Here is a 22,634-nt window from a genome sequence, read left to right as displayed (position 1 = left end):
ACACACAAGAGGGAGGGGGACGGTGACTGACGGCCTCACCTCACAGCCAGGCAGCCATGGGGGCCACGAATGGCAGCTGCTGGTCATCGAGCTTCACTTGAGGGGGACCTGAAGAGAAAAGGGAAGGGATGTTGGGTAGAAACCACCCCAGCATCGTGCAGGCAAAGCTGCTGTGCCGGTAAAGGCACACTGAAGGAAATAGACCAGGCTCTGCAGTGGGTGGGATGAGTAATGAGCTATAAACAAGGCAGGTGTGGCCCTGCAGTATTTCCTATGCTTTGCTTTCCTCCCCAGAAAGCACCACGGAGGCGGCAGCCTGCAGGGTTTGTGCCATGTATTGTAGGCAAAAGGGCTTGGAAGGGCCATTTTAGGAACAGGTGATGAGAAGTAAGAGTTTTTCAATCAAAGTAATTCTTTTAAAGCATTGGGAAAGGGGGTTTGACCTGCCTGGATAAGCAAAGAATTTAAGATCTCATTCATAAACTACTGAAGAATTTAACTTCAACCACATGAAGGAGCCCAGCGTGTTTGTGCCTGTTGGAGGCACCGGGTTAAAGCGATCACTTGGGGCGTTCACCTTTAGCTCCATAACTACAGAACGTCAGAAGAAGAAAAAAGGGAAAAGAAAGCACTAATTCTCAATCTGGAACCGTTGCCTGACGCATTAAAGCTGAACTATGAAGGTGATACAATATCCTGTTTGCTATTCCCCCTCTTCTAATTCATTCTTCATTCAGCAGAAGGAAAACCAAACATGGTATTAATGACCATAAAATAAATAGCCTTATGTATTTAATGTATTGCAGCTTCCCTGCCTGCTTTTATTTCTTGCTACACGTTACTTTCATACGTCAGCTTCATTAAATCACAGGGAGATGGATGCCCTCGAATAATGATAGAAGAACTACAGCACAGTATGAGCATCCACAGTGTGCCAAGGAGCGGATATTATAAGAAACACAAACCTGAGTGGCAACCAACATCTCCACTCTAAGTCAAACTTGGAGTGCATCCCCACCACCGCTGAGCAATAACCCCACTACCAACCTGTGCTCGGGTCACCTCACTGCAGGGTTCAATGCAGGTACGGTCACACAGCTCCAAAAAATGAAGAAGGAACAACCTCCACCCGCTTCACTTCACTTCAGACGTTTTTCCTTTGGTCGCTGTAGCAGAGACACGAATCACAATGTCACACCAGCTCCTAAAGTCAGTTCTCCATAGAGCAGCTGGCAGAGCCTTCCAAAACACAACCAGCTGCAAAAACAGCCACCTGCAGAAGTTTTGTTAGCATGCTCGGAGAATAATTCACTTTAATTATGCCCCGAAAGATTCTCACCCATCAGAAGGCCGAACCCCATTTCAAATGCTTTAATTAATTGCCCTCCTTACGTAGCTGCAAGCAACAGAAGAGCTTTTACACATGCATTGTCAACACCTGAAAGTGAAGGTGGTTACGTCCGCTGGTGCAAAAATGGCATATAAAACACTGAGGGAAAGCAATGAAAATTTACTTTCCATGTACTAATACAGAGAGCTACCATTAAATAACACACACTATAAAAGATACAGCATTAAAGAACGGATGAGCACCTCCATCTCTAAGGTCAATAATTTATTTCATTTTTATTTTATTTTTACACATTGCAACGTTACAGGAGAAGAAACACTTGCTAAGGAGAGTGACACGTTGAACCATTTTCCTCTCGGTCACGGAAGAAGTTAAAGCATATTGCCTAATGCACATTGATGTCTAATTGCCAATATTAATTTAAGCAAGTGTGCGTCCCTGCCCCGTCCTTGCGTAGGTTAGATTTAAGTTCTCCTACAGGAAGACTGAATCGTAGCATCAATCTTTGTTCTCCCCCTTTATCCACCTGCAGGCAAGTCAAGCAGATGGAAACCAAAGCCACAACAGTGGAATCGGTGCCAACATTCCCTTTGCTTCCAACCGGTTCCTCACTGCCCCAGAAGGTACAAAGAATTATAAACTGGATAAAAACACTCCTAACGCTTTCTCGGTGGCGCATTAACTAGAATCCTACTCTCCTCCCACAAAAAATATATAGATTATATTTGTTTTTATATATATAAATACATTTTAATACAGACAAACCTGACTCTATGAAAAAGAAAAAGAAGTCAATGTCACATTCAAACCTCAGCATAGTAATGGGGCGCAAGCAGGCAGCACAGTGGGCATCAACACAGTGATTGTAGGGAGGCAGTTACTACAGAACAGATGCTGACACACAATTCCACCCCGGGTCGGGCTGTGCTGTGATATCCAACATAAGTGAGCATCACGCTCTTCAGATACAGTGCTGTGCTTAGAAAACGATATGAACAGTCAATTAGATTTCCTACAGGGAAACGTTTGTATAAATGATGCTCCATATTAATCACATTAATGCTGGGTGTAGAGAAAAGGGCTGATGGCATCATCGTGGGATGGATGGAAGGGACCTCAAGGACCATCCACATCCAGTGCTCTTCCCACTCCAAAACTCCAGAGAACAAGCATTTACATTCATAACACCATGACAACTTGGGGCTCCAATCGGCAGCAATTAACATTTTTCCCCCTCCCTCCTTCTTTGTCCCCCCCAAAGATAACTTTTACCATGCAAACCCATCTCATTACAACACATACAGTTCTGATGGCTTCTTCATTCTTTGGCCATCACAAAGTTTCCAAAACTGAAAAGACTTTCTGCATTAAGAACAGGATAAATCCACATCAGGGGGAGCAAATTCATAAATGCCATGATATAAAGGGCATCTTCAGCATATATGTATATATATGGTAATAATTTAGGCTTTGCTCAATGACAGGAGAACAAAACTCTTGAAATTCAACCCATTCTTGGTGTGTTCTTGAAAATAAATCATTCTGAAGTTTGTGGATTATTGTACTGTGGATTATTGGACCACGCATCCAAACCACAAATATTTTACCAATTGCTCTTCCTTGCAAACTCTGAACTTTAAATGAATCTCAAACAAAATAAGTAAGTTTCAGTTATAACTTCTCTATTCTTTTTTAAAAAGGACTCTATTAGCACCTGCTTCCTTATCGGAGATTCATTCACTATCAGCGCACATCCAGTCAACATCATGTGGTGGGAGATGACAAGTCCAATCTTGGTTGGATTTTGATGCGGCTTTCTTTATCTTCCATTCAGAACGCCAAAGCTCAATTTTCCTCCTGGTCAATAAGATCCATGACTGTAAATAGCATGAGTGGAGACTCTAAATAAATACAAACAAGTTTCCATGTGAAAGAGCCACAACGATAACCATGGCAGTGGGAAACACAAAAGTACTTCCATTGCACAGGAAAGTCTTCTTGTTTCCATTGGCTTAGGAATAGGAATTTGTTTGTCCTCTTGTGTTCAACCATACAATGTGGGACACCAGGAAGCCCATTCAACAAAACCATAGGGAACTACTGGGAAAAAGGTAACTTTATCTTCTTTTCTCATAGGGACCTATGGAGCTGATTACAGCATTATTGTTATTAAATTACTTTCGGTTTTGAACTCCTAAGACTTAAAAGGAGGTAGCATTAAAAGGGACCAGAAGATGACTATCTCAGCTCAGCAAACAGCAGTTTGCACATCAGTCACATACAGAGAGGATGCTTAGTTGGATAACCCAAGACTGATGAGAGGCTGCACCAAAGTATGGGAGTATACAGAGACGACAGAGCTGTTTGAAAGGTAAGACTGGCAATTCTGGCCAAGCACCATTACTAGAAGTTATTATTATGAACTGCAGGAAAGTGCTGAGAGATAGGAATAATTAAAACAAATAAGCAACGCCTACAACAGTGTAGGGCGCTACTTACAGACACTCTTCTACCTTCAGTTTGCTCATTCAGGAGTTGAAACAAAATTATTCAATGCTCCAAGTTGCACAATGTCATTGAATGTAAAGATGAAGAAAAGGTGGGAAGGACACAGACTTTTGGAACTATTCTCAGCTTCAGTCATTGCTTCGCTATTAAACTTGCTGATCCGTAGCTCAAAGTGTAATACAAATAACGAGGAAACTCTTTGCAACCCTCAAACAGCCGTAGGCAAAATGTTGAGTTTTATACACTACCGACAAAAAACAGCAATAAACACAAGTCTCATCGTGATAAGAATTACTGACTGATAGCAGCTGTGTCGGAACAGTTGTTTCTACATGCTTCCTTAACCATCAGCCTTAAAAGAAAAACAAGCTGTAAGCTAAACTCATTGTATTTTCTTCATAAAATGGAATCCTTGAGGTGGTGGAGTCCCCATCCACGGAGGTGTTGGAGAGCCATGGGGATGTGGCACTGAGGGCTGTGGTCAGTGGGCATGGTGGGGGTGGGTTGGGGTTGGACTTGGGGATCTGAGAGCTCTTTTCCAACCAGAACAATTCTGTGATGCTACGAAACGCTCACGCACCTGACAGCGACCTCGACCCAATAACAGCACATGGCCTCCCTGCTCTTACACTACATCTGGAACTGTTCATAGTTCACCTGTTTGACTTCAGCTGTGACCAAAAAGAGGTTCACCACGACTGGGAATGGTATTTTATATTAAAAAAAAATCAGTACAATTACACGTATCTGAGGCTAACATGTAACATTCCACTTCAACTCACAGGAACAGACATGGAGACATCAAATATTTATAGGAATATCTACAGACTGCAACTGCCTTTTCTTCCTTTTATAGGTATCACTGATCTTTAGAGTAAGGGTTTCATGACAACAGGCTATTGGGCAAAAATGAAGCTTCGACCCTACACAACCTTCTCAGGTTTGGTTTTGCATGCACTATTCTATTGACATTGCTACTTCATTGCACTAATATCTTCCTAAGAAGTGCATCCTGAGAAACTTGCGCAAGGTTGTTCTTCATCTTCTTACAGATAGGGCTTAAAGCCTGACATTATTAGAGTTGCTGTTTCACCTGTATTCATACCCAGTGCAAAACAAAGGGAAAATAACATAACATACTTCAAATCCAGATACAAATGAGAGATTGGACATTCCACACTTTCTGACTGCCTTGGACAAATTAGTGTTGCTCTAACGAGCATTGCTGGAGCCCTTGTCTTAGCATTGAGCATAGAGTAAAGAAAATAGACACGCGTGACATATAGCACGGACAAGCCAAACGGTAGCTATGTAGAAGTGTTAAATAAAGCTAAAATCCTTTCTTATTTTGTAAGCCAGACTATTCTGGATTCAGTTTGCAGAAACTTAAATTAATGGAGGATGTTTAGAGGGTTTGTAGACACCCAGCCCTATGTTCTTCCATCTGAAATGCAGGACAGTACCTGATGAAACCAGTGGTCTTCCCTGCGTGTTTCATAGCTTCCAAGATTTAGGAAGAAACATTCTATAGAAGGAGGAAAACAAAGGGATGAGATGCTGATTTAAAGCAATAATCCAAAAGATGAAACTTGATTTTGTAAGGTTTTCAGCTGGATGTACAGGTTAAAACTGGCCGTGCTTTTGAAGCCAACTCTGTATTTGCATCCGTCCGACTCACATGGTTTCTCAAACTGCATTCTCTGAAACCATCTCGTCCTAAAGGATACGTGAGGGCAAGCAGACAAATCTGCAGACTTAGGGCAGAATCCCACAGGTCCCACAAGGCCACGTTCAAAGCAGACACCTGAAGAACATAGGGAAGTGGTATCCAAAGTTCACGTAGCATCGTAGAACCGCTCAGAGCTCCAATGATCTGGGTCTGCTCTGAAGCTCAAAGAGATGAGGCTGGCCAGTTTGGTCATGAAACTCCTACTGTGGCAGAGTACTTGCTTTGTGGATCCATGTCCAGCTGATGCTGTGGGCAACTGAAGTGAAGGTGTTGGTGTCCCTGATGACTTCAGTTGGAGCCCAGGTTGGCTGTCCATCCCGCTCTCAAGGTCCTCCACTGTATGAATAATCTGCCTTGTTGTGCATCACCAGCTTGTTATCTACGAAGTAGAAACTGTCCGACTGTGTCTCGTATGGATGGAGGATCATCTCTCGAACTGCAGAGGAAAAGAAGAAATTAACTATGTTAAACAGAAACCCTGCTGAGACAACAGACTGCAATGGCTTTCTTGTAGACTTTGTTTGAAGGCTCTTTTAAGGAACTCATAATCCAAATATGTTAAGACCGTTGTGGTAGCAATGGTAATGGGACGGTTGGACTAGATGATCTTGTAGGACCTTTCCAACCTTGTGAATCTCTGAGTCTATATAGCACCATACAACATCTAAAGGCTCTACCTATCCCCAAAACACTTCAAAAGAAACCTCTCTGTGTGACAATAAGCAAGCAGCATTCCGGCCTTCCCATAGACTGTAGTATGAGGACAAGGTTACTGACATAAAAGATGAGGGGTTATAAAGAACACAAGGTTGCACAGATTTTTCATACTGATGCCAGAACTAAGTCACACGAGATAACATCACAGTAATCGAACTTACTGAGATCCTCCGAGAGCTGTGGGAATTCATAGATGTGCTCACATGTGTTCTTACTGCTGGGGATACAGAACCCAAATTCAAAATCAAAGCTCTTCAGCAGCTGATCACGGAAGTAATGCCTCTCAATCATGCGGAAGTTATTGATGGGTTTGTCCCCTACTGTGAATTCCACCCTGGGAAGGAAGAATGAGAGAGAAATGAGCTTTCTGCTCAAGTAGGGGTTTCGAGCATCCCTATGTCAATCACTAGAAGTTGCTTATTGCACTGGATTGCTATTCAAGTTGATTTAATTCTTCTGATGGGTATTCTTCTCCAAAGAGCAGTGCTGCAGTGGCATAGCTGCACAGGGAGGTGGGAGGTCACCATCCCTGGAGGTCTTCAGGTGCTGTGGGGATACAGAGGGTCAGTGGGTACAGTGGGGTGAGGATCTGAAAGCTCTTTTTCAACCTGAATGATTCTGTGATTCTATATAAGCTAAAGGGATGGAAGAAAGCAAGCCATCCAAAGACACTGGGAGATCCCCATCACAACAAATGGTCTCTGTTAAAATCAAATCCCAACTTCCCGGTAGGATCAACAAACAAGAGCCACTTCTTACACATCCCAGTAGGAAAAGCAGCACGAGGAGCAGTTACTTACGTGGCCCCCACCTGGCGCAGCCGAAGGAAAGCTGGGGTGAACTGGTAGCGCACAAAGCGCCCCGCGTTGGGGTCAATGTCCTTCTTGTCATTGTGTTCCCGTTCTGCAAAAGCACAAAGACTGCACTGGGACAACATTCCTTCCTTACAACCCCACTGTGGAAACCGGTGGTCTGTTCCTCATTGGGTGGCTTATTCCCCTGCCTCAGTGGCAAAGCTGTGCTCTCTTTCTGTACCCTGGGCCATTCGCATTGAGTTGGCAGAGATGGAAGTTGGTTCCCCTGAATGAGAAAGAACTAAAGGTCCTTCTGGCAGGACACTGAGCACACAAAGAGCCCTCTGTCAAGAGCCTGCATGAGCATGGCTGTGTATTTTAACTAAGAAAACACACTTTATGAGCAAGAAAGATTCACAGGTGAACGTTTGAGGCTCTGCCACCAAACTAAAGGACACACAGAATAGTATGAACTACCTGTTAGACAGGATCCATAGGATACTTAAAGTTTGTATGCAGTAGGTTCCAAAGCAAAAGCAGTGTTAACCACAGCACGATGTTAAGCAGGGAGATTCCTTGCCATAAGGACACAGGGGATTCTGCATTGGCTCAAGAAATAAGGGGTATTAAATACAAGGACATCATCTGCACAGTCATACATGAGCTGATGGGCTCCAGCTGATAAGCAGCCAACACATGCTGACCTCCTTCTCCTTCGCTTCTATTTACAACATCCATCTGTCCTTTCTCATCACAGATAGAGGTCATAATACAGGAGCAATTAATTCTGCCCACTGTATTGGTACAAAGGAATACCTGAATGGTGTGAATCCAGCCCTCCTGCAGCTGAAAGTTTCTCCTGTTTAGGGGACATACTGAGTAAAAAGGCTGGGAAAAGGCAAAAGGAAGCAGCTGTTAACATCAGTTTGCTCCCAGTACTGTGTGTGCACACCCACCTGATGCTGCTGGCTTGGTGATTTCAAACAACACCGTGCCCGATTCCATGTCCCGGATTTTAAACCTGGTGAAGTCTATCTTGTAAACGTTTTCCTCTGGAGTGCATAGGTAATCTGCAGAAGAAAGCACACTGATATGAAGGCTTTATGTCTACAAAGGCAGACCCAGCATCGCGTGCTCACGCTGCCCAGCACTCAGAGGTCATCACCTCTTCCCAACTTTGTGCCAGTTGCTCCTGGATCCGTTTCTCCTTCAGGGCACTGATTGCAGTCAGCACCTGTGCCAAATCCTTGCCTTCTCATGGTAAGAGGCTTTGCCTCTTTAAAAAACTGCCCTCTGGCAGAATGTGAGCACTAAGCAGCTTTAAGGGCACTAAGCCGACTGCGCTGACTGGAGCAGGATCCCCCTCCCCGCTCCATCTCCAGACAAAGCACATCCCACCAACACTCATCCCATGCAAGGATTCATCCCTCAGCACTGAAAATGGCGTTTCCCTATGCTGGGAAGCAGGGAGCCCAGGGCACCTTCCCCAGAGCACAAAGGCAAGTCTGGAGCTGCGTCTGTCTGCAAGTTAATTATTAAGTGTTTTCCTTCTGCAGAATTCCTGCCCATCCAGCACCATGGCAACAGCTTTATCCCCCTCCTTGGCAGCACTGTTGCTACAGAAACAGTGTCCATGACTCATCCACAGGAAAGGAGAACAAATCAGAGCCACCGGAAGGGAGAAAACCCCAAGCAGAATCCCCCACCGGGCTCCTGCCCATCAATGCCTGCACCCCCTGCATTAGCTTATCCAATAGAAAGTATTCAAAAACCCTTTCTTCATTTTGATCAGCACACCCGTATCTCATCAGGTGGCATCTGGGCAATGAATTGTGGGATCATTCCGGTTGGAAATGAGCTCTCAGACCTTCAAAGTCCAAGCCCAGCCCACCCCACTGTGCCCACTGACCACAGCCCTCAGTGCCACATCCCTGTGGTTCTCCAGCACCCAGGGAGCCACAAGGCTGCTCAAAGCCCCACTAGGAGAAGTGGAGCATCAAAAGAATGGGAGTTTTTGGTTCTTGCTTGCTTCCAAAGCAGGCAGCATTATTTCCCTATTGGGAACCCAATAATCACAGTGTCACCCTCACTTGATGCACCACTGATGACCAAGTGATGAAGGAATGGACACAGAAACATCTTAGGAAACCCAACATATCGCCTTTTAGACTGAAATACCCACGGTAAATACTACAAAAACAAACCACAAACAGGGACCCTTTCCTCCTAAAGCAGAATTGGCTGCTATATCCCACTATATATTGCTATATCCCAAACCCAAAGTTACTCACATTTATGACTATCTCAGAAGAAATAGAACAAGAGCAGATGGCCTTAAGTTGCACCAGGAGGTGGTCAGGTCAGATATTATGAACAATGCACTCTCCAAAGAGCAGCGATGCATTGACACAGTGGGCAAGGTGGGGTCTGTATCATTCCCAATGATCTGCAAATACCTGTCCTTACCAAGCAGGTTATTTAGTGTCTGAATTTGGGTGTTATTCCCAAGGGCAAGAAGGAATTCAAGATCTGCTGATGAAAAAAGGAATGTAAATGGTGAGGATGCTGTACAAGAGGCAGATGCAGCCACAGTGGCTTGCAGTAGGATCGCCTCTCCACATCACAATGACAAGAATTTAGGGAATGAGAAGACTGCGGCCACCATCCGGACCTATTCCTTAACACGCATAAGCCAACAAGGTCAGCGGCTATTTTCAAGAGCTCTCCCAAGATGTAAGCCAGGTATAAAGCAGAGACGACTGCAGAGGAATTGTTGGGAGCTGGAGATTAGGAGATTATCAGATTGAAGAGACTCAGAAGGAAGCGAGCAAAAATAGCAGCAGCCCAGCCAAGACTCAGAGCAGTGACGCAGGACAGAGTGCAGGACCTCGAGGGGAAGGCAGGGCACGTTTCCATTAAAGAAATAACTCAACCACCTCCCTGCCCTCTGCCTCACCAGTTCAAATCCCACAGCTTTCCATTCCCTTTTGCCATCCCTGGTGGGGACAGCCCAAACCTCGGGCTTTGGCAGAAGGATAAACCCATTCAGCTCAGCCCTGGTGTGATGCATACACCATGTGTGCTCCCCTGGAGATCTCACAGCCCATCTTGCAGAGTGAGAGTGCTAACAAAGCCCTTCCTCAGCACAGCACTTCAAGCTGGGAGCCGTCAGCAAGCCTTGAAAAGGTTCATAGCAGCGTCTGTCGTGCTGCTGAGGGAAGAAGTCACGGTGACAGCAGCTTGACACAGCTCTGCAGTACGGCTCTGCTGCAGGAAATCTGCCTATCAAAACACTTCCACACATCACAGCCCCAGACAGGGATTCATTAACACCCCCCCGCATCGACACCCTCAGCTAATCACAGCTCCTGATGTAACGAGTGGTCTCGGTTAAATGGGGAAGGAAGGGAAAGTCGTGGCTTCAGGAGGAGCTCTGCAGACTGATCTGCACGCATTGGCTTCGTGCTAACACAGCTCAGCTGTAATGCAACGCACCCACCAGGTGCCTGCCCTGACCACTGGGCCCCTCTGCCAGGCAGGGTAAAGCTGCTGCCTCTGAGGGATCCTAAATGACAGCTCACGGAAGAGATTACTTTCAGAAATGATTAAGCACGCCTTCCTTATTTTTAGGCTTTGTTTTGTAAGTGTTTCCAAGTATGTCATCAATCATTTATCCAACCTCTCGGTTTGCTGGCATCAAAAGGAGCCCTTAGGATGAAACCTAGAATAGTAAAACTTAAGATAAGCCTTATCCCAGCAGCACAGGCAAACCGTGCAGGTGCCCAGTGCTGTGCTCTCAACCTGGAGCTTGCCCTTGGTTACACATCAGTTGGACAACTGGCATCGTCACGTGGCAATAGGGGACGGCACTGCAAATGCTGTTATACCATCCTCCTGCTGACCACCCATGGCTCCCATCCCAAAGCCAGACAAAGAAATCAAAGCTGTGCTGGAATTAACCTCGCCTGCAGGCAACGTGGGAGCAGCACAGCGTGACCTAGCAAACATTCAGCCTGGTCGAAGGTATCGGGGACAGTGCTCGGCTCCTCTCCCTGCCCCACAAGGCTGGACGTCGGCAGATGCACACCCCAATAATTGCAGACACACCGCTCTGATCCTCCTGCTGCTGCAGTAATTAATTGCAATTTGAACTGAGCTCTGCCCTGCTCCCTTTGCTAATCCCCAGTTAATCGCGTCACAAGGTTTTCCTCTTTTTGTAACCACAGTTGGATGAGCAAGTAACAAATCCTGCTAATTGCAAAGGAAACGGGCCTTTTGCTTTACACCTAAACCCAGCCCTACAAAAGACCCACATGCACCAGGGTAGCACCCCTGGGTCCATCAGGTTTGACCTTAGCGTGCCCAGAAGTGATGGAGGATGTGACACTGCAAGGACACGGCACAGATACACAGCACAGCTTGCACGCCTCCCCTTTAAGCTTATTAGAAAGACATCAGGAGGAGAGCCATGAGCAGCAGAATGGGTTCAATAGTGAGAGCTGCTGCGGTATTGGCCTCGAAGTTTGGATAAAAATGAGTTATCTGGAACTGGGAGGGATGTTCGTGGCAATGCTGCAATTCCCAACCATCAGCTCCTGTGTCAGCTTCACGTGGGCTGGAGCACCTGGATCTGGGCATCAAAACAGGGGTCAGAGGGATACAAAGGGCTGTGGTCATAAGTTGGGATGACTTGGTGGTACAGGCACTAAGGTTTGCAATGGGAAGAGTTCATTCAAGTAGTTTTAAGAGGAGAGCTTTACTAAGAAGGGAAAAGTGGAAGAGTGGGAGAAGTTTTAACCCTGCGTCTCTCCATCCAACAACCTCTGATGGTCCTTTTAGTGCATCCCAACACATATCACCACTGTAACACCCTATAAAAGCCATACATGACCATGATACCACAAAGTCCTTGCCAGCTCCTCTTATTCTCCTGATGTTAAAAGGAGGAATTACGTGCTGATCTTTCTCATGGTCCAAGGAGCATTGCATTCCCCATGCTCTCTACCCCATATATCCTCCTTCCAAATTCCAGCCAGGCAAAGGCTCCACCCCAGACACTGCCCTAACTACGGGCACCAAGGCTGCATGCTGTACACACCAAGCTGCGAGGAGAAAGAATGAGGAAGGAGCTGTATCTGGGCTTCCATACAAACCTACAGGGACCTATACACCAGAGATAGGACGGCACACAGGTCCCTTTGGATCACAACTTCACACCTCCACCGTAAGCTTGAGCAGAAGCAAAGTAAGACACTGCCTGAGTGCAACAAGAGGCAGGAGAGCAGCTCTGCTCCCCGAGGGGCGATCAGCTCAGCCTTCCTGCACACAAGAGCAAATAGCATCAACAAGGCCAGGATGCCCAGAGTTGAAGCCTGCGTGCCCCATGAGCAAGGGCAGGGGGTGGCCACGTGCCTTCAGCCCACCAAAGAGGGCACAGCTGCATGCAGGGCCACGTGGGCTCCCAAGAAGCAAAGCACTGAGCGCAGCCATCGCTGGGACTCACCATCCAACTGCTGCTCTTCCAAGCACGCTGGCAGCACGCTCCAGTGCCTGCTGCTCTGATTGCTGGGCCTGGGCAGTGAGTCACAGCCCAGCATCTCAGCAGGGAAACAGAGACACAACAGACCCCCCAGACCAGCACTATCTGCAGGGCTTCCTCCCCTCCTTCCTTTCACCCATCCCTGTGCTGCTCAGCCCCCGATACCCACAACCACATCCCTTCTTTTTGGGGTTTCTCATGGCACAGCCCTGCCTGCAGCATCGCTCCTGCTCCAAGCACAGCCACCCATCATTGCCCCCTCCTCCCCTGCAGAGACACAACACACACGGGGTACAGAAAGGCTCTTTGGGGGGTGGATAGGAGGACACTACCACAGCCAGGTTGGCCTGGAGCATGTGCCATCTCCCAGCCCAGCACGCTGCAATCCCAGCAGAGCACAACAGCCCCTCCAGCCCCACAGGATGCTCTCAAGACCGCAGCAATACTATGGGGTGGAAAAGGGGAAACCTATTGGGAAGGCTACAGGATGGTTACAACACTCCTCCCATTGGATCTGTGACCCCATCCCGAGCCCCTCCATCCCCCCCCTCCCCCCGCAGCTGTGGGGTTCAGCCTGGCCCACCCATAGGACGGGCACAATGAGCAGCATCCCACCTCCAACCCGGCTTGCAGTGGGGGTCCCACTCCGCAATGGAAGCACCCCCTCCCCAAGCTGGGTCTCCCATCCCACCCAAATCGCCGCCCCATCCCTCACCCGACATCACCGCGGTGCCCCCCGGCCCCGTACCGCTGGTGACCCGCTGCAGCCCCAGCACGTCGTCGGGCCCGATAAGCGCTTTCCGTCCCAGCTCCTCCTCGGTCCGCGCTGCCGCCCCCCCGGCCCCGCCGCTCTTCTTCACCTTCATGGCCCCTCCGCCTCCTCCTCCTCCTCCTCTACCTCCGCTATGAGCGGCCCCGCTCAGCGCTGCCGGCCCCGCCGCACCGGGAGGGGCAGCGCCGCCCCCTGCACGGCCCGCCCCCCGCACGGTACAGCCCAGCGCCGCCGGCAGCACCGCCCGGCATCGCTCCCAAAGCCCCTCATCGCATCCCGACAGCATCGGGATGAACGTGCTTGTTTCCCCCTGTACGACCCCAAAAGGGCTCCCCCAAATACGAGAGCTCCCCAGTTAATGTGCCAAAGGGAAAAGCTCGACCCCAGTAATGTGTCTCTAAACCAACGCTAACAGACCCCATTCATAACTGCCCACCAACAGCTGAACCCCACTAACCCCTTTCCCCACCCCCACTTGGTGCTATATGGGCTACGTACCTTTAAGACGGGGCTCAGTCCAAAGCAAGAGGTGGCCAAAGCCCAGGGAGTGGGAGAGATTCACACAGCCCCCACAGCACAACAGGGCAGATTGGGCAGGGCAGCTCTTTATTTACACATGAACACAGCACGGGGCTGTGCGGTGCATGCAGGTCACCCTCCCTCCCCCTCAAGTCTCAATAAAGATGGGGGTAAAGCAGCAGTTCAGAGTGGAAGGTGCAAGACTCTGTGAGCACCTGCCTGCACCGTGATGCAATGCACTCTATGAGGTCCCAGCCCCAAGGCAAGGCACCGTATATGGGTTCAGTCCATCTTGGTGGGCTCCTTCTTGCTCTGCCTGGCTTCTCGGAGCATCTTACCCAGGGAGAGGAGGATTGGGACAGCCATGGGCAGGAAGAGAGGGATATAGATGGCAAATTTCTGATCATCCGGGAAGTAAAGAAGATGGAGAAGAGAAGGGTCAAAGAACGCCCGCTCTGAGCAGGTGACAGCTTCCTTGCTGGCCTGGAAAGCTGAATGCAGGCGGCCTTCAGCCAGCTCTGCCACAGCATCCTGCACTGCAGCCACCGCTCGGTATACCTGCATGGGAACAGCACAGCAGTCAGTCCTCAACCAGGAAGCACCAGAGAAGCAAAGCTAAGGGGCCTCGTTCCTGGGCAGTGCCCCACTGCTCTGCATGGGGCCAGCAGCTCCTGACCCCTCCACTGCCCACATCAGGCTGTACCCAGTCGTACCTCCGAGGCGACGTCGTCTTTGATGACGATGTTACTGATCTGGTCCAGCAGCTGTGCCAGCGAGGTCAAGGTGGTGGACACAGTGGCAATATTCTCCAATGTATGGGCCCAAAGCAGGCGGTCCAGCTCCCAATCGGCCACTCCTTCATTCCCTGGGCTCTCAACCAGGAATTCAGGGGGCAGCTCCTCCCGAGAAATCCCAAATAGTAACCTGGGAACAGATAGGAAGGTCCCAGCCTGCAGCAGGATGCACAGTGCACAACAGTGCTGTAGGTTGGTGGTCAGCACAAAAAGTCACCCTCAATCTCCCACAGTCCACAGAGGGGCCGAGCTGGTGGGCTCCAACATGGAGTCATTGGGCTCTGACCCCATCAATGCACATGTGGGGCCTGGGGAGGGAAGAGCGAGTCCTCACCGGAGCTGGGCCAGGAAAACCTCCATCACTCTCACCATGTCCACATCCACGTGCAGTGGGAGGGAGGTTTGGGGGGAAGCAGGGACTTCAACATTGTAAATCTGCAGGAAAGCACGTCAGTGAGGCACAGCCAGAGCCTGGTGTGGAGGTTAAGCTGCTAACACCATGGCCCCGTACCATGATGCCACCCCAACGGGGACTGTGGAAGGCATTGGTAGCCACTGGGGCTCCATCTTTATCCTGGATGTAGAGTGGGGAGTGGGAGCGCTCGGGCACATACAGCAAGAAGTTCAGCACGGGGTAGAGAGAGGCAGCACTGGAACCTATAGCAGAACTGAGTCAATGAACACACCTGGCCCAGAGGGACAGAGTGAGCACAGCCTTAAGCTGCAAACCTCAAACACTCAGCCCAGCAGACTTCAGGATCTGCATATCCTGAATCAGGTGGGGTATAAAGCTGCTGTAGGAAGGGAAGGGGCACATGTGTAGGCACAGCTGTCCCCACTTCAGCACAGCCTGATCCCACTAGAGCAGAGTCAGGTGTGATGCTCACCCAGCCGGGCCTCCACAGGGTTGATGACATGTGGGAGGCTGTGTGCACTCAGGATGAAGCTGGAGGATTCCTTGTCAAAGCGTGGAGTTACTCCAAGAACAGCATAGTACAAGATCTGCAGGGACACAACACAGATGCTGCTGGCAAAGAACATCCCAGGGCATGTAGCAGAGCCAGGGCTGGGCTCTCCCCATCACCTCCCCCAGCCCTCACCTGGGAGTCGACAGAGAAGTTGGCCACAAGGTTCAGTTTGTCCAGGACGGGCTGCACGTAGTGATTCACAGCACCCTCGATGTCCCAGTCCACATCATGCGACTTGGGGTCAGGGTTGAGCAGGCTGAAGGTGATTTCATACCCTGCCAAGCACCCAGACCATGAGACATCAGCACAGCCATCAACTAGTGATGCCAAGACTGGGATAGCGGCTACAAGAGAGCTCCCATGGGACCTGACACCCTTTCTCCCATGCCCTCCCTGTTGTGGGGTCACACTCCAGAGCCCCAGCACACATGGATCACAGTGCAGGCCTTGTCCACAAGCAACAGATAAGAGCAAAGGGAAGACTCAGGGGGCCATTATCCCAGAAGACATTCAGGGTTGCTACAGGTAGAGCAGGAACAGCCTCACTGTAAAATCCAGCTGGATTGCTGGGGGACAAGAAAGGAAGCTGGGGTGTAAATCCATACCCAGGCTGGATTTTAAGTGCCTCCAGGCGTCGGGGCCGAGCTGACCATCAGGAACACGGTCTGAGAGGGCAGCAGAGATGGAGCTGGCCGTGAAAGACATCACCTGCATGAGCTGCTGGAGGCGGGCATGGAGCGTGGCCAGGCCCTGCCCAGCCCTCAGCAGGGCGCTGCGGTGCTTCCCCACGTAGACATTGATACCCTGGGAAAGAGGCAGCAGTGAGGGAGCACCCCGGGAGCACAGACAGCTCTGCCAACACACCAAAGAGTCCAGTGCCACCCCTGACAACCTGGGGAAGGATGTGTCCCCCCCTAGGGCACCTTCAAGGGATAAAATCCCACCTTCCTCCCTACTCCTAATGGTCCCATTTCTTACTAGGTTTATACGAGCAAGACCTTTTCCATCATTGAACCCCAGGCTGCGTTCTGGTAGGGCAGGGAACATGGAAAACTATGGGTTTCCCTCCATGATGGCCTGCCCCAGAGCTACAGCATCCCACAGAAGGTGGCACTACAGGCTGCCTCTTTACCTGAGGCAGGAGAGACGAGGCTTCAGGAACCACATACACAGTCAGGGAGCCTGGTGGAGAGTCCTGCAGTGCGTGCAGAGCAGCATCAGCCTCTGAGGGACACAGATCCATCAGCAGAGCTACCATTTTCCATCTACTACCCATCCCACAGGCAGCAAAGCCAAGCTTTGGGCTAAGAAAGCAGAGCTGCTCCACCAGGGCTGAGGTCAGGCTGCAGAACACCCACATGCAGCCCTTCCATAAGGGAAAAGCACAACACACAGCACTCAGAGCTATGGCTTTGCCTTGCCGTGAGCCCTCAGCCCCACACCTCGTGCTGTGGCCGCTCCCAGCGCCGCATTCTCCCTCGCAGTGGTGCTGCGATAGGTCACCTCGGTGCGGGATGTGACATCGGATCGTGCTGAAACAGGGTGAATACAAAGACAGGGTGAAAACCTCAGCAACTCCCGGGAGGAGGGGAAGGGGAGATGGGGTGGAGGGGGGAAAAATGGGGGGTGGAGGAGCACATGGGGGTGGAGGGGGGAGATAGATGGGGGGTAGAGTGGGAGATGGGGGGGTGGAAAGGGAGATAGATGGGGGTTGGAGGGGGGAAATAGGGGGTGGAGGAGCTGATGGGGGTGGAGGGGGGAGATAGATGGGGGGTTGAGGGGGAGATAGATAGATAAGGGGTGGAAGGGGGGTCATAGGGGTGATGGGGGTTGGAAGGGGAGATGGGGGTGGTCTCCGACCGCGGTGCTCTTACAGCTGCCGTCCACCCGCTCCTCCCGCACGTCCCCATACGGCAGCGGCCGGGGCAGATCAACGGGCACGGATCCCGGCAGGAACACCACCGAGATGCTCACGGCAACCTGGAACTGAGGAGCACGGTGTGTCACAGCCGGTAGGCCGGACCATAGACCGGACCATAGACCGGACCATAGACCGGACCGTAGGCCGGATCGCCGCCCCCCCCGCTCACCGGCAGCCGGCCCAGCGCCTTGATGTCCCCATAGGGCAGCGCAGCCCGGTACGTCTCCGTTGTCTTCCACCACAGCGGCAGCCCCAGCAGCACGGCGATGGCGGCGAAGGACAGAGCGGCACGGCGGCCCCGGGATCGCTCTGTAGGAACAGCCGGGTGAGGCTCCGGGTTTTGCTTTACCCCATCCCGGCCCGAAGCCGCCGGTACCTGCTTCATCCGCCGCCATCGCCGCCGCCGCCGCCATCTTGTCTTCCTGCCCCACCGAGTGGGCGGGGCTTATGCTCAGCTCAGCCATTTAAAAAACACCCGGCTGACAGCGCAACCAATAAGCGTACAGTGTGGTTCAACTATTCAGGCCGCTCAGCCAATCAGAGCTCTGCGGGCGGGACTCGGGCTCTACGGGTGCCGCAGAGGGTCATACCGTGCGCACGCGTTCGGGCAAAGATGGACCCCCCCCACGCCGCCCCATTGCGGGCTGAGGCCGGGCGCAGCTCATCGCACGGATGGGAACAAGGAGCCAGGCACGGCAGCGCTGTCTCTACCGTTTATTAATGGCTGTTAGGCTATTTTGGTACACGGGGTGCACACGAGAAAACACGACATGAGCGTCCCGAGGGCGACAATTGACCGGGACTGCAAAGCTACATTGGGGCAGGGGCACCCCCAGGCCTCCCCTCCTGCCCTCCTCATGGCCAGGCCCTCCCCAAAGCCCCCTTGTTCTCTATGGGGGGGCCCAGGCCTTCGCCTCATCCTCATGGTGCCACCTTCCCCTGCCCTGGGTGGCTGGGGTGGAAGCAGGGTGCTGTGAGCAATGGGGGGGGTCCGGGTTGGGGGCCAGCAGCGCCCATTGAGGCTCAGTACGCGTGGTTGGCCACGTACAGGGACTGCCCGGCGGCCCCAGAGTCGTCCCCGCTGCCTTCGTACTTGCCCAGTGCTGCCAGCCCGTTCACCTGTGGGGAGAAAGCACAGCCCTCGTGTCCCACAGCACCCCACACATGTGGCCATTGGGGCCCCCCATCATCCCCCAACAAAGGCAGCAGCATCCCACCACCACCCACAGGAATACAGCCCTCGTTGTCCGTCCTTCTGCCCTCAATCACTGACCACAGGGACACGGCTTCCCCATCACCTGTACGAACTTCAGACTTGATATTCCCACCATCCACATTGACTTCATGGTGCTCCCACCACTTACAGGGACTGATCTGCCCACCACCCTTCATTCTCAGTGACCCCATCACCCACAGGGACTCAGTTCTTCATGTTGCCCCCCTCCTTACCCATAGGGTCGCCCTTCCCACCCCCATTGTACATCCATTGCCCCCCATCCCACAGGGTCCATCCCAAATCACCTCTGCACGCTTCACAAACTCCTCGGTGGCAGCGTTGGCGTTGTCCCTCTGCCCACGCCAGGCGCTGAGCGCTGACGCCTGCAGTGCCCTCCCATAGGAGAAGGTGAGTGCCCACGGCCGCAGCAGAGGGCATGTGTTGATGGCATTGAGGTTGATGGAAGCCTCCTCCTCACTCTGCCCCCCAGACAGGAAGGTGACGCCTGCAAACAGCAGCATTATGGCACCAAGATGACCACAGGGCATCACCTCACTGTGGTTTCCACCACGTCCTGCTGGCAGTACCTGGCACAGCCGGGGGCACAGTGCGGCGCAGGGCAGTGACAGTGGCCATGGCGATCTCCTCTGGGCTGTACTTGGTGGGGCAGGAATGACCTGGTGTCACCATGTTGGGCTTCAGCAGGGTCCCCTCCAGGTAGACGTGGTGGTCGCTCAGTGCCTTGTAGACAGCTGCCAGCACCTGGGATCAGACAACATGAAGTGTCGTGGTGTGGAATGACATGGCACATCCCCATCCCACTGCATGCCCCACTGCTCACCTTCTCTGTCACATACTGGCACCGTTTGAGGTCGTGGTCACCATCAGGCAGGATCTCAGGCTCCACAATGGGCACAATTCCATTCTGCAAACACCAGGCAGGTGGCATCACAAGGATGTTTTTAGCCCCATAGCAACCTAAGGCAATGCTTAGACCCAGGGGTGATGCCCATCCCTCAATTCTTGGCCCCATGGGCAATGTTCATGCTTGTGGGGTGATGCCTGGCCCAAAGAAAGATGTCCATCCTATGGTGAAACGTTTGGCTCTACTTGGCTCCAGGAGAAGATACCCATCCCCATGAGATACTACCCAGCCCATGTGTTGATGCCCAGCCCCATAGGTCAATGCCTGGCCCCATATGGTAACACTAATCCCACAGTCAATGCCCAACCCACAGGTTGATACCCATCCCTACACTCAGGCCCTATAGAAACACTGAGCTCCGTGGATCAGTGCCCATCACTATGGGGCAACATCTAGGAGTCAATCCCCATCCCTTTGGTCAGTGACCACCCCATGGGGTGCCCCAGCTCCATACCTGCTGGCAGATGCTGGCATAGCGGGCCAGGACGTTGGCATTCTCCATGATGGCCAAAGCAGAGGGAGTGTTATCACTGATTTTCAGCACGCAGCGCCACTTGGCAAAGTCAGCCCCATCCTTCTTGTACTGGGCACAGCGCTCCGACAGCCCATCCAGACCTACCGGGCACCACGTCAGCCCCACAGCCCCACATCTCCCACCCTCAGCCCATATTTGCTGCACCTACCCTGCGTGGTGGTCTCCCCATCTGTCCCAGCCAGCGGAACGACACCTTTATCCACCTATAGATGGGTGAATAGAGGGTGAACATTGATCCCCTATGGGATCCCCTATGGTCATCCCCAATAAACCACCAGGTTCTGCCCTCACCTTGATGCCCACAACGATGCCCTTATCTTTGATCATCTGGACGAAGGGAGTTCCATCATCAGCCTTCTGATACATGGTCTCATGGAAGAAAATGACCCCCCCGATGCACTTCTTCACCCGGCTGTCGGCACTGAACAGGATCTGGCGGTACAGCCGGCGATTCTCCTCCGTGTTCTCCACCCCGATCTGGTTGAGGCGCTTGGCCATGCTCCCTGCAGGCACCCAGCACCACCACTCAGCGGGGAATCACTCTAAGACAGCCCCCTTTACCCCCCATCACCCCTCTGATAACCCATCTCTCTCACTGACCCACGGATTCATCGGCGGCCAAAATGCCCTTCCCCGGGGCCACGATGCGCAGAGCGATGTCCGACAGCTCCTTCTTCTGCTCGGCTGTGAGCGCAGGGTATTGGTGCGTCATGGTGCTGCCTGTCGGCGGACGAGGGCTGAGTCACGCACCGCCACCGCCAGCCCCCCCCCATCCCTTGCACACCACGATCCCGCACCCTACAGGGATTGGGACCCTACAGGGATTGGGACCCCCAGGATCGTTTCCCCCCTCCCCATCCCCATCCCCAGCCCAGGGCACGTGGCACCCATAGGGTCACGTTGCATAAGCCCCGAGGGGGGCAGCGCCTCGTGGAGGATGCCGGAGAGCTCCCAGCCATTTTGCTGCCTGCTCACCCGCCCCCAGCCCAGCCATCTTGAGGGAGAGCACAGAGGGGGGGGCTCGGAGCGGGGCAAGGGGGGACCGGGGATAGGAATAAGTGGGGATGGGGGTGAGAAGGCAGAGGGGCACCCCGAGGGGGTTCGGGGCATGGGAAGGCTGCTGGGTGCAGGGGATGAGATGGGGATGCGTTGGGATACGGATACCCCAAAGGTGAGGAGAGCTCGAAAACGGGAGACCCCAAAGTCGGGGATGCGGCGGGATGGGAACAACACGGGGAAGGGGCCGCGCTGCCCCCCGGGCCGGTCCCGTCCGGGCACTACGTGCATCGCTCCGGCTCAGGAGGTGCCCCGTGCCACCTGTAGCCCCCCCATACCCGCAAACCCCTCTGCCCCAAGTTCTCCCTCCATCCCGCAGCCCCGCGGTACCGCTCGCACCGCACACAGCCGCCGTCGGGGCTTCTTCCTCCGTCGGTCCCTCCCGGCTGCTCCCCGTAGCCCCCCCCCCCGAGACCCCCAGCCCCGGATCCCGGTTCCCCGCTCCCTGTTCCTCCCTTACCGTGCGGGACCGGTGGCGGCGGACACGGAACTGCGGGCTGAGAGCTCCGGCCCCGAGGTAAATGGGGCTGCGATGCCGCAGAGCTACGTGACCGGTGGGGCGGGCCCGGCGGGCGGCACCGGGTAGGACCGGCCCCCTCCCTGCCCCCCCCGCACAGCCCCGCCCCACAGACACTATAGAGGTGGCTCTCAACACCCCCCCCCTCTAAACTATGTGTCCCCCTCCCACGTGTTGCTCTCGGGGTCCCCGAAGCGATCGGTTATGGCCGGGGACCCCCCTGTGCCGCCCCGCTTTGCCGTCGGGGATCCCCCTTCGCACCGGGATGGGGAGGAAGCAGCGCTACCGCCGTGTCACTTCCTCGTGTGTTCGGGGAAGTGACACAGCACGTCACCAGGGGACAGGGCCCCAATGTCACACCCTGCTGCTGTAAGGGACCCCTCCCCCCAAGGCAGGGACCCCCTTGTGCCATTCATGTCACGGATGGGACCCCCCCAAAGACCCTCCCTTGCCATTGTGGGGACACACCTGGACCACTCTCTACCACTATTGGGGACCCTGCTGTGAACACCCCCCCCCCTTGTGCTGCTCACACTATGGGATGGGAGCCCCACACTACCCCCTTACTACTGATGTACCACCGTATTGCTGCTATCTGCTGCTATTAGTAGCGCTGAGACCCCCTTGTGCCACTCACCCCATAGGATGGGGGCCCCCACACCACTCTCTTGCCACCCCTTGGAACCCCCATTGTCACTCTTTGCTGCTGGGACCCCTGCGTGCCACCCCATTGCCATTCACATCCTCATGCAAGGACCCCCCCCATACTCCCC

At 52.6% G+C, this 22,634-nt stretch overlaps 3 protein-coding genes across 8 annotated transcripts; all 3 read right to left on the bottom strand.

Moving 5' to 3' along the window:
- Positions 1 to 1,602: 1,602 nt before the first annotated feature.
- UNC119 (unc-119 lipid binding chaperone) lies at positions 1,603 to 14,046 on the bottom strand. Of its 3 annotated transcripts, none has more exons than XM_085522264.1 (5): positions 13,909 to 14,046; positions 8,056 to 8,169; positions 7,106 to 7,208; positions 6,467 to 6,639; positions 1,603 to 6,024 (listed from the first exon to the last, which is right to left on the bottom strand). In XM_085522264.1, the coding sequence occupies exons 2-5, from the start codon at positions 8,102 to 8,104 to the stop codon at positions 5,912 to 5,914; spliced, it is 438 nt and encodes a 145-aa protein (XP_085378390.1). In that variant the 5' UTR covers positions 8,105 to 8,169; positions 13,909 to 14,046; the 3' UTR covers positions 1,603 to 5,911. The 3 variants fall into 3 exon arrangements, with proteins under 3 accessions (XP_085378390.1, XP_015736434.1, XP_015736435.1); XM_015880948.3 differs by lacking the exon at positions 13,909 to 14,046 and adding an exon at positions 13,387 to 13,545; XM_015880949.3 differs by lacking the exon at positions 13,909 to 14,046 and adding an exon at positions 8,265 to 11,427.
- PIGS (phosphatidylinositol glycan anchor biosynthesis class S) lies at positions 14,000 to 18,600 on the bottom strand. 4 transcript variants are annotated; one of them, XR_014936532.1, is made up of 12 exons: positions 17,989 to 18,600; positions 17,782 to 17,921; positions 17,566 to 17,677; positions 17,134 to 17,223; positions 16,824 to 16,915; positions 16,297 to 16,495; positions 15,824 to 15,966; positions 15,611 to 15,725; positions 15,235 to 15,380; positions 15,058 to 15,158; positions 14,643 to 14,879; positions 14,000 to 14,487 (listed from the first exon to the last, which is right to left on the bottom strand). XR_014936532.1 is itself a non-coding variant. In XM_015880361.3 (12 exons), exons 1-12 carry the CDS (start codon positions 18,074 to 18,076, stop codon positions 14,212 to 14,214), a joined length of 1,713 nt encoding a protein of 570 aa, XP_015735847.2. In that variant the 5' UTR covers positions 18,077 to 18,600; the 3' UTR covers positions 14,000 to 14,211. The 4 variants fall into 4 exon arrangements, 1 of the variants encoding a protein (XP_015735847.2); XM_015880361.3 differs by having other exon boundaries at positions 14,643 to 14,853; XR_014936534.1 differs by lacking the exon at positions 15,235 to 15,380.
- ALDOC (aldolase, fructose-bisphosphate C) lies at positions 18,313 to 21,891 on the bottom strand. Its single transcript, XM_015880950.2, has 9 exons — positions 21,805 to 21,891; positions 20,889 to 21,008; positions 20,580 to 20,791; positions 20,437 to 20,491; positions 20,208 to 20,368; positions 19,670 to 19,753; positions 19,416 to 19,590; positions 19,134 to 19,333; positions 18,313 to 18,731 (listed from the first exon to the last, which is right to left on the bottom strand). The coding sequence occupies exons 2-9, from the start codon at positions 20,998 to 21,000 to the stop codon at positions 18,636 to 18,638; spliced, it is 1,095 nt and encodes a 364-aa protein (XP_015736436.2). The 5' UTR covers positions 21,001 to 21,008; positions 21,805 to 21,891; the 3' UTR covers positions 18,313 to 18,635.
- Positions 21,892 to 22,634: the final 743 nt, after the last annotated feature.

The sequence above is a fragment of the Coturnix japonica genome, chromosome 22, assembly GCF_054131305.1.
Source record: "Coturnix japonica strain WE chromosome 22, WE-NBRP24, whole genome shotgun sequence".
NCBI lineage: Eukaryota > Metazoa > Chordata > Aves > Galliformes > Phasianidae > Coturnix > Coturnix japonica.
The sequence above is the reverse complement of the archived record's forward strand: the minus strand, read 5'-3'. Positions and strand labels throughout refer to the sequence as shown.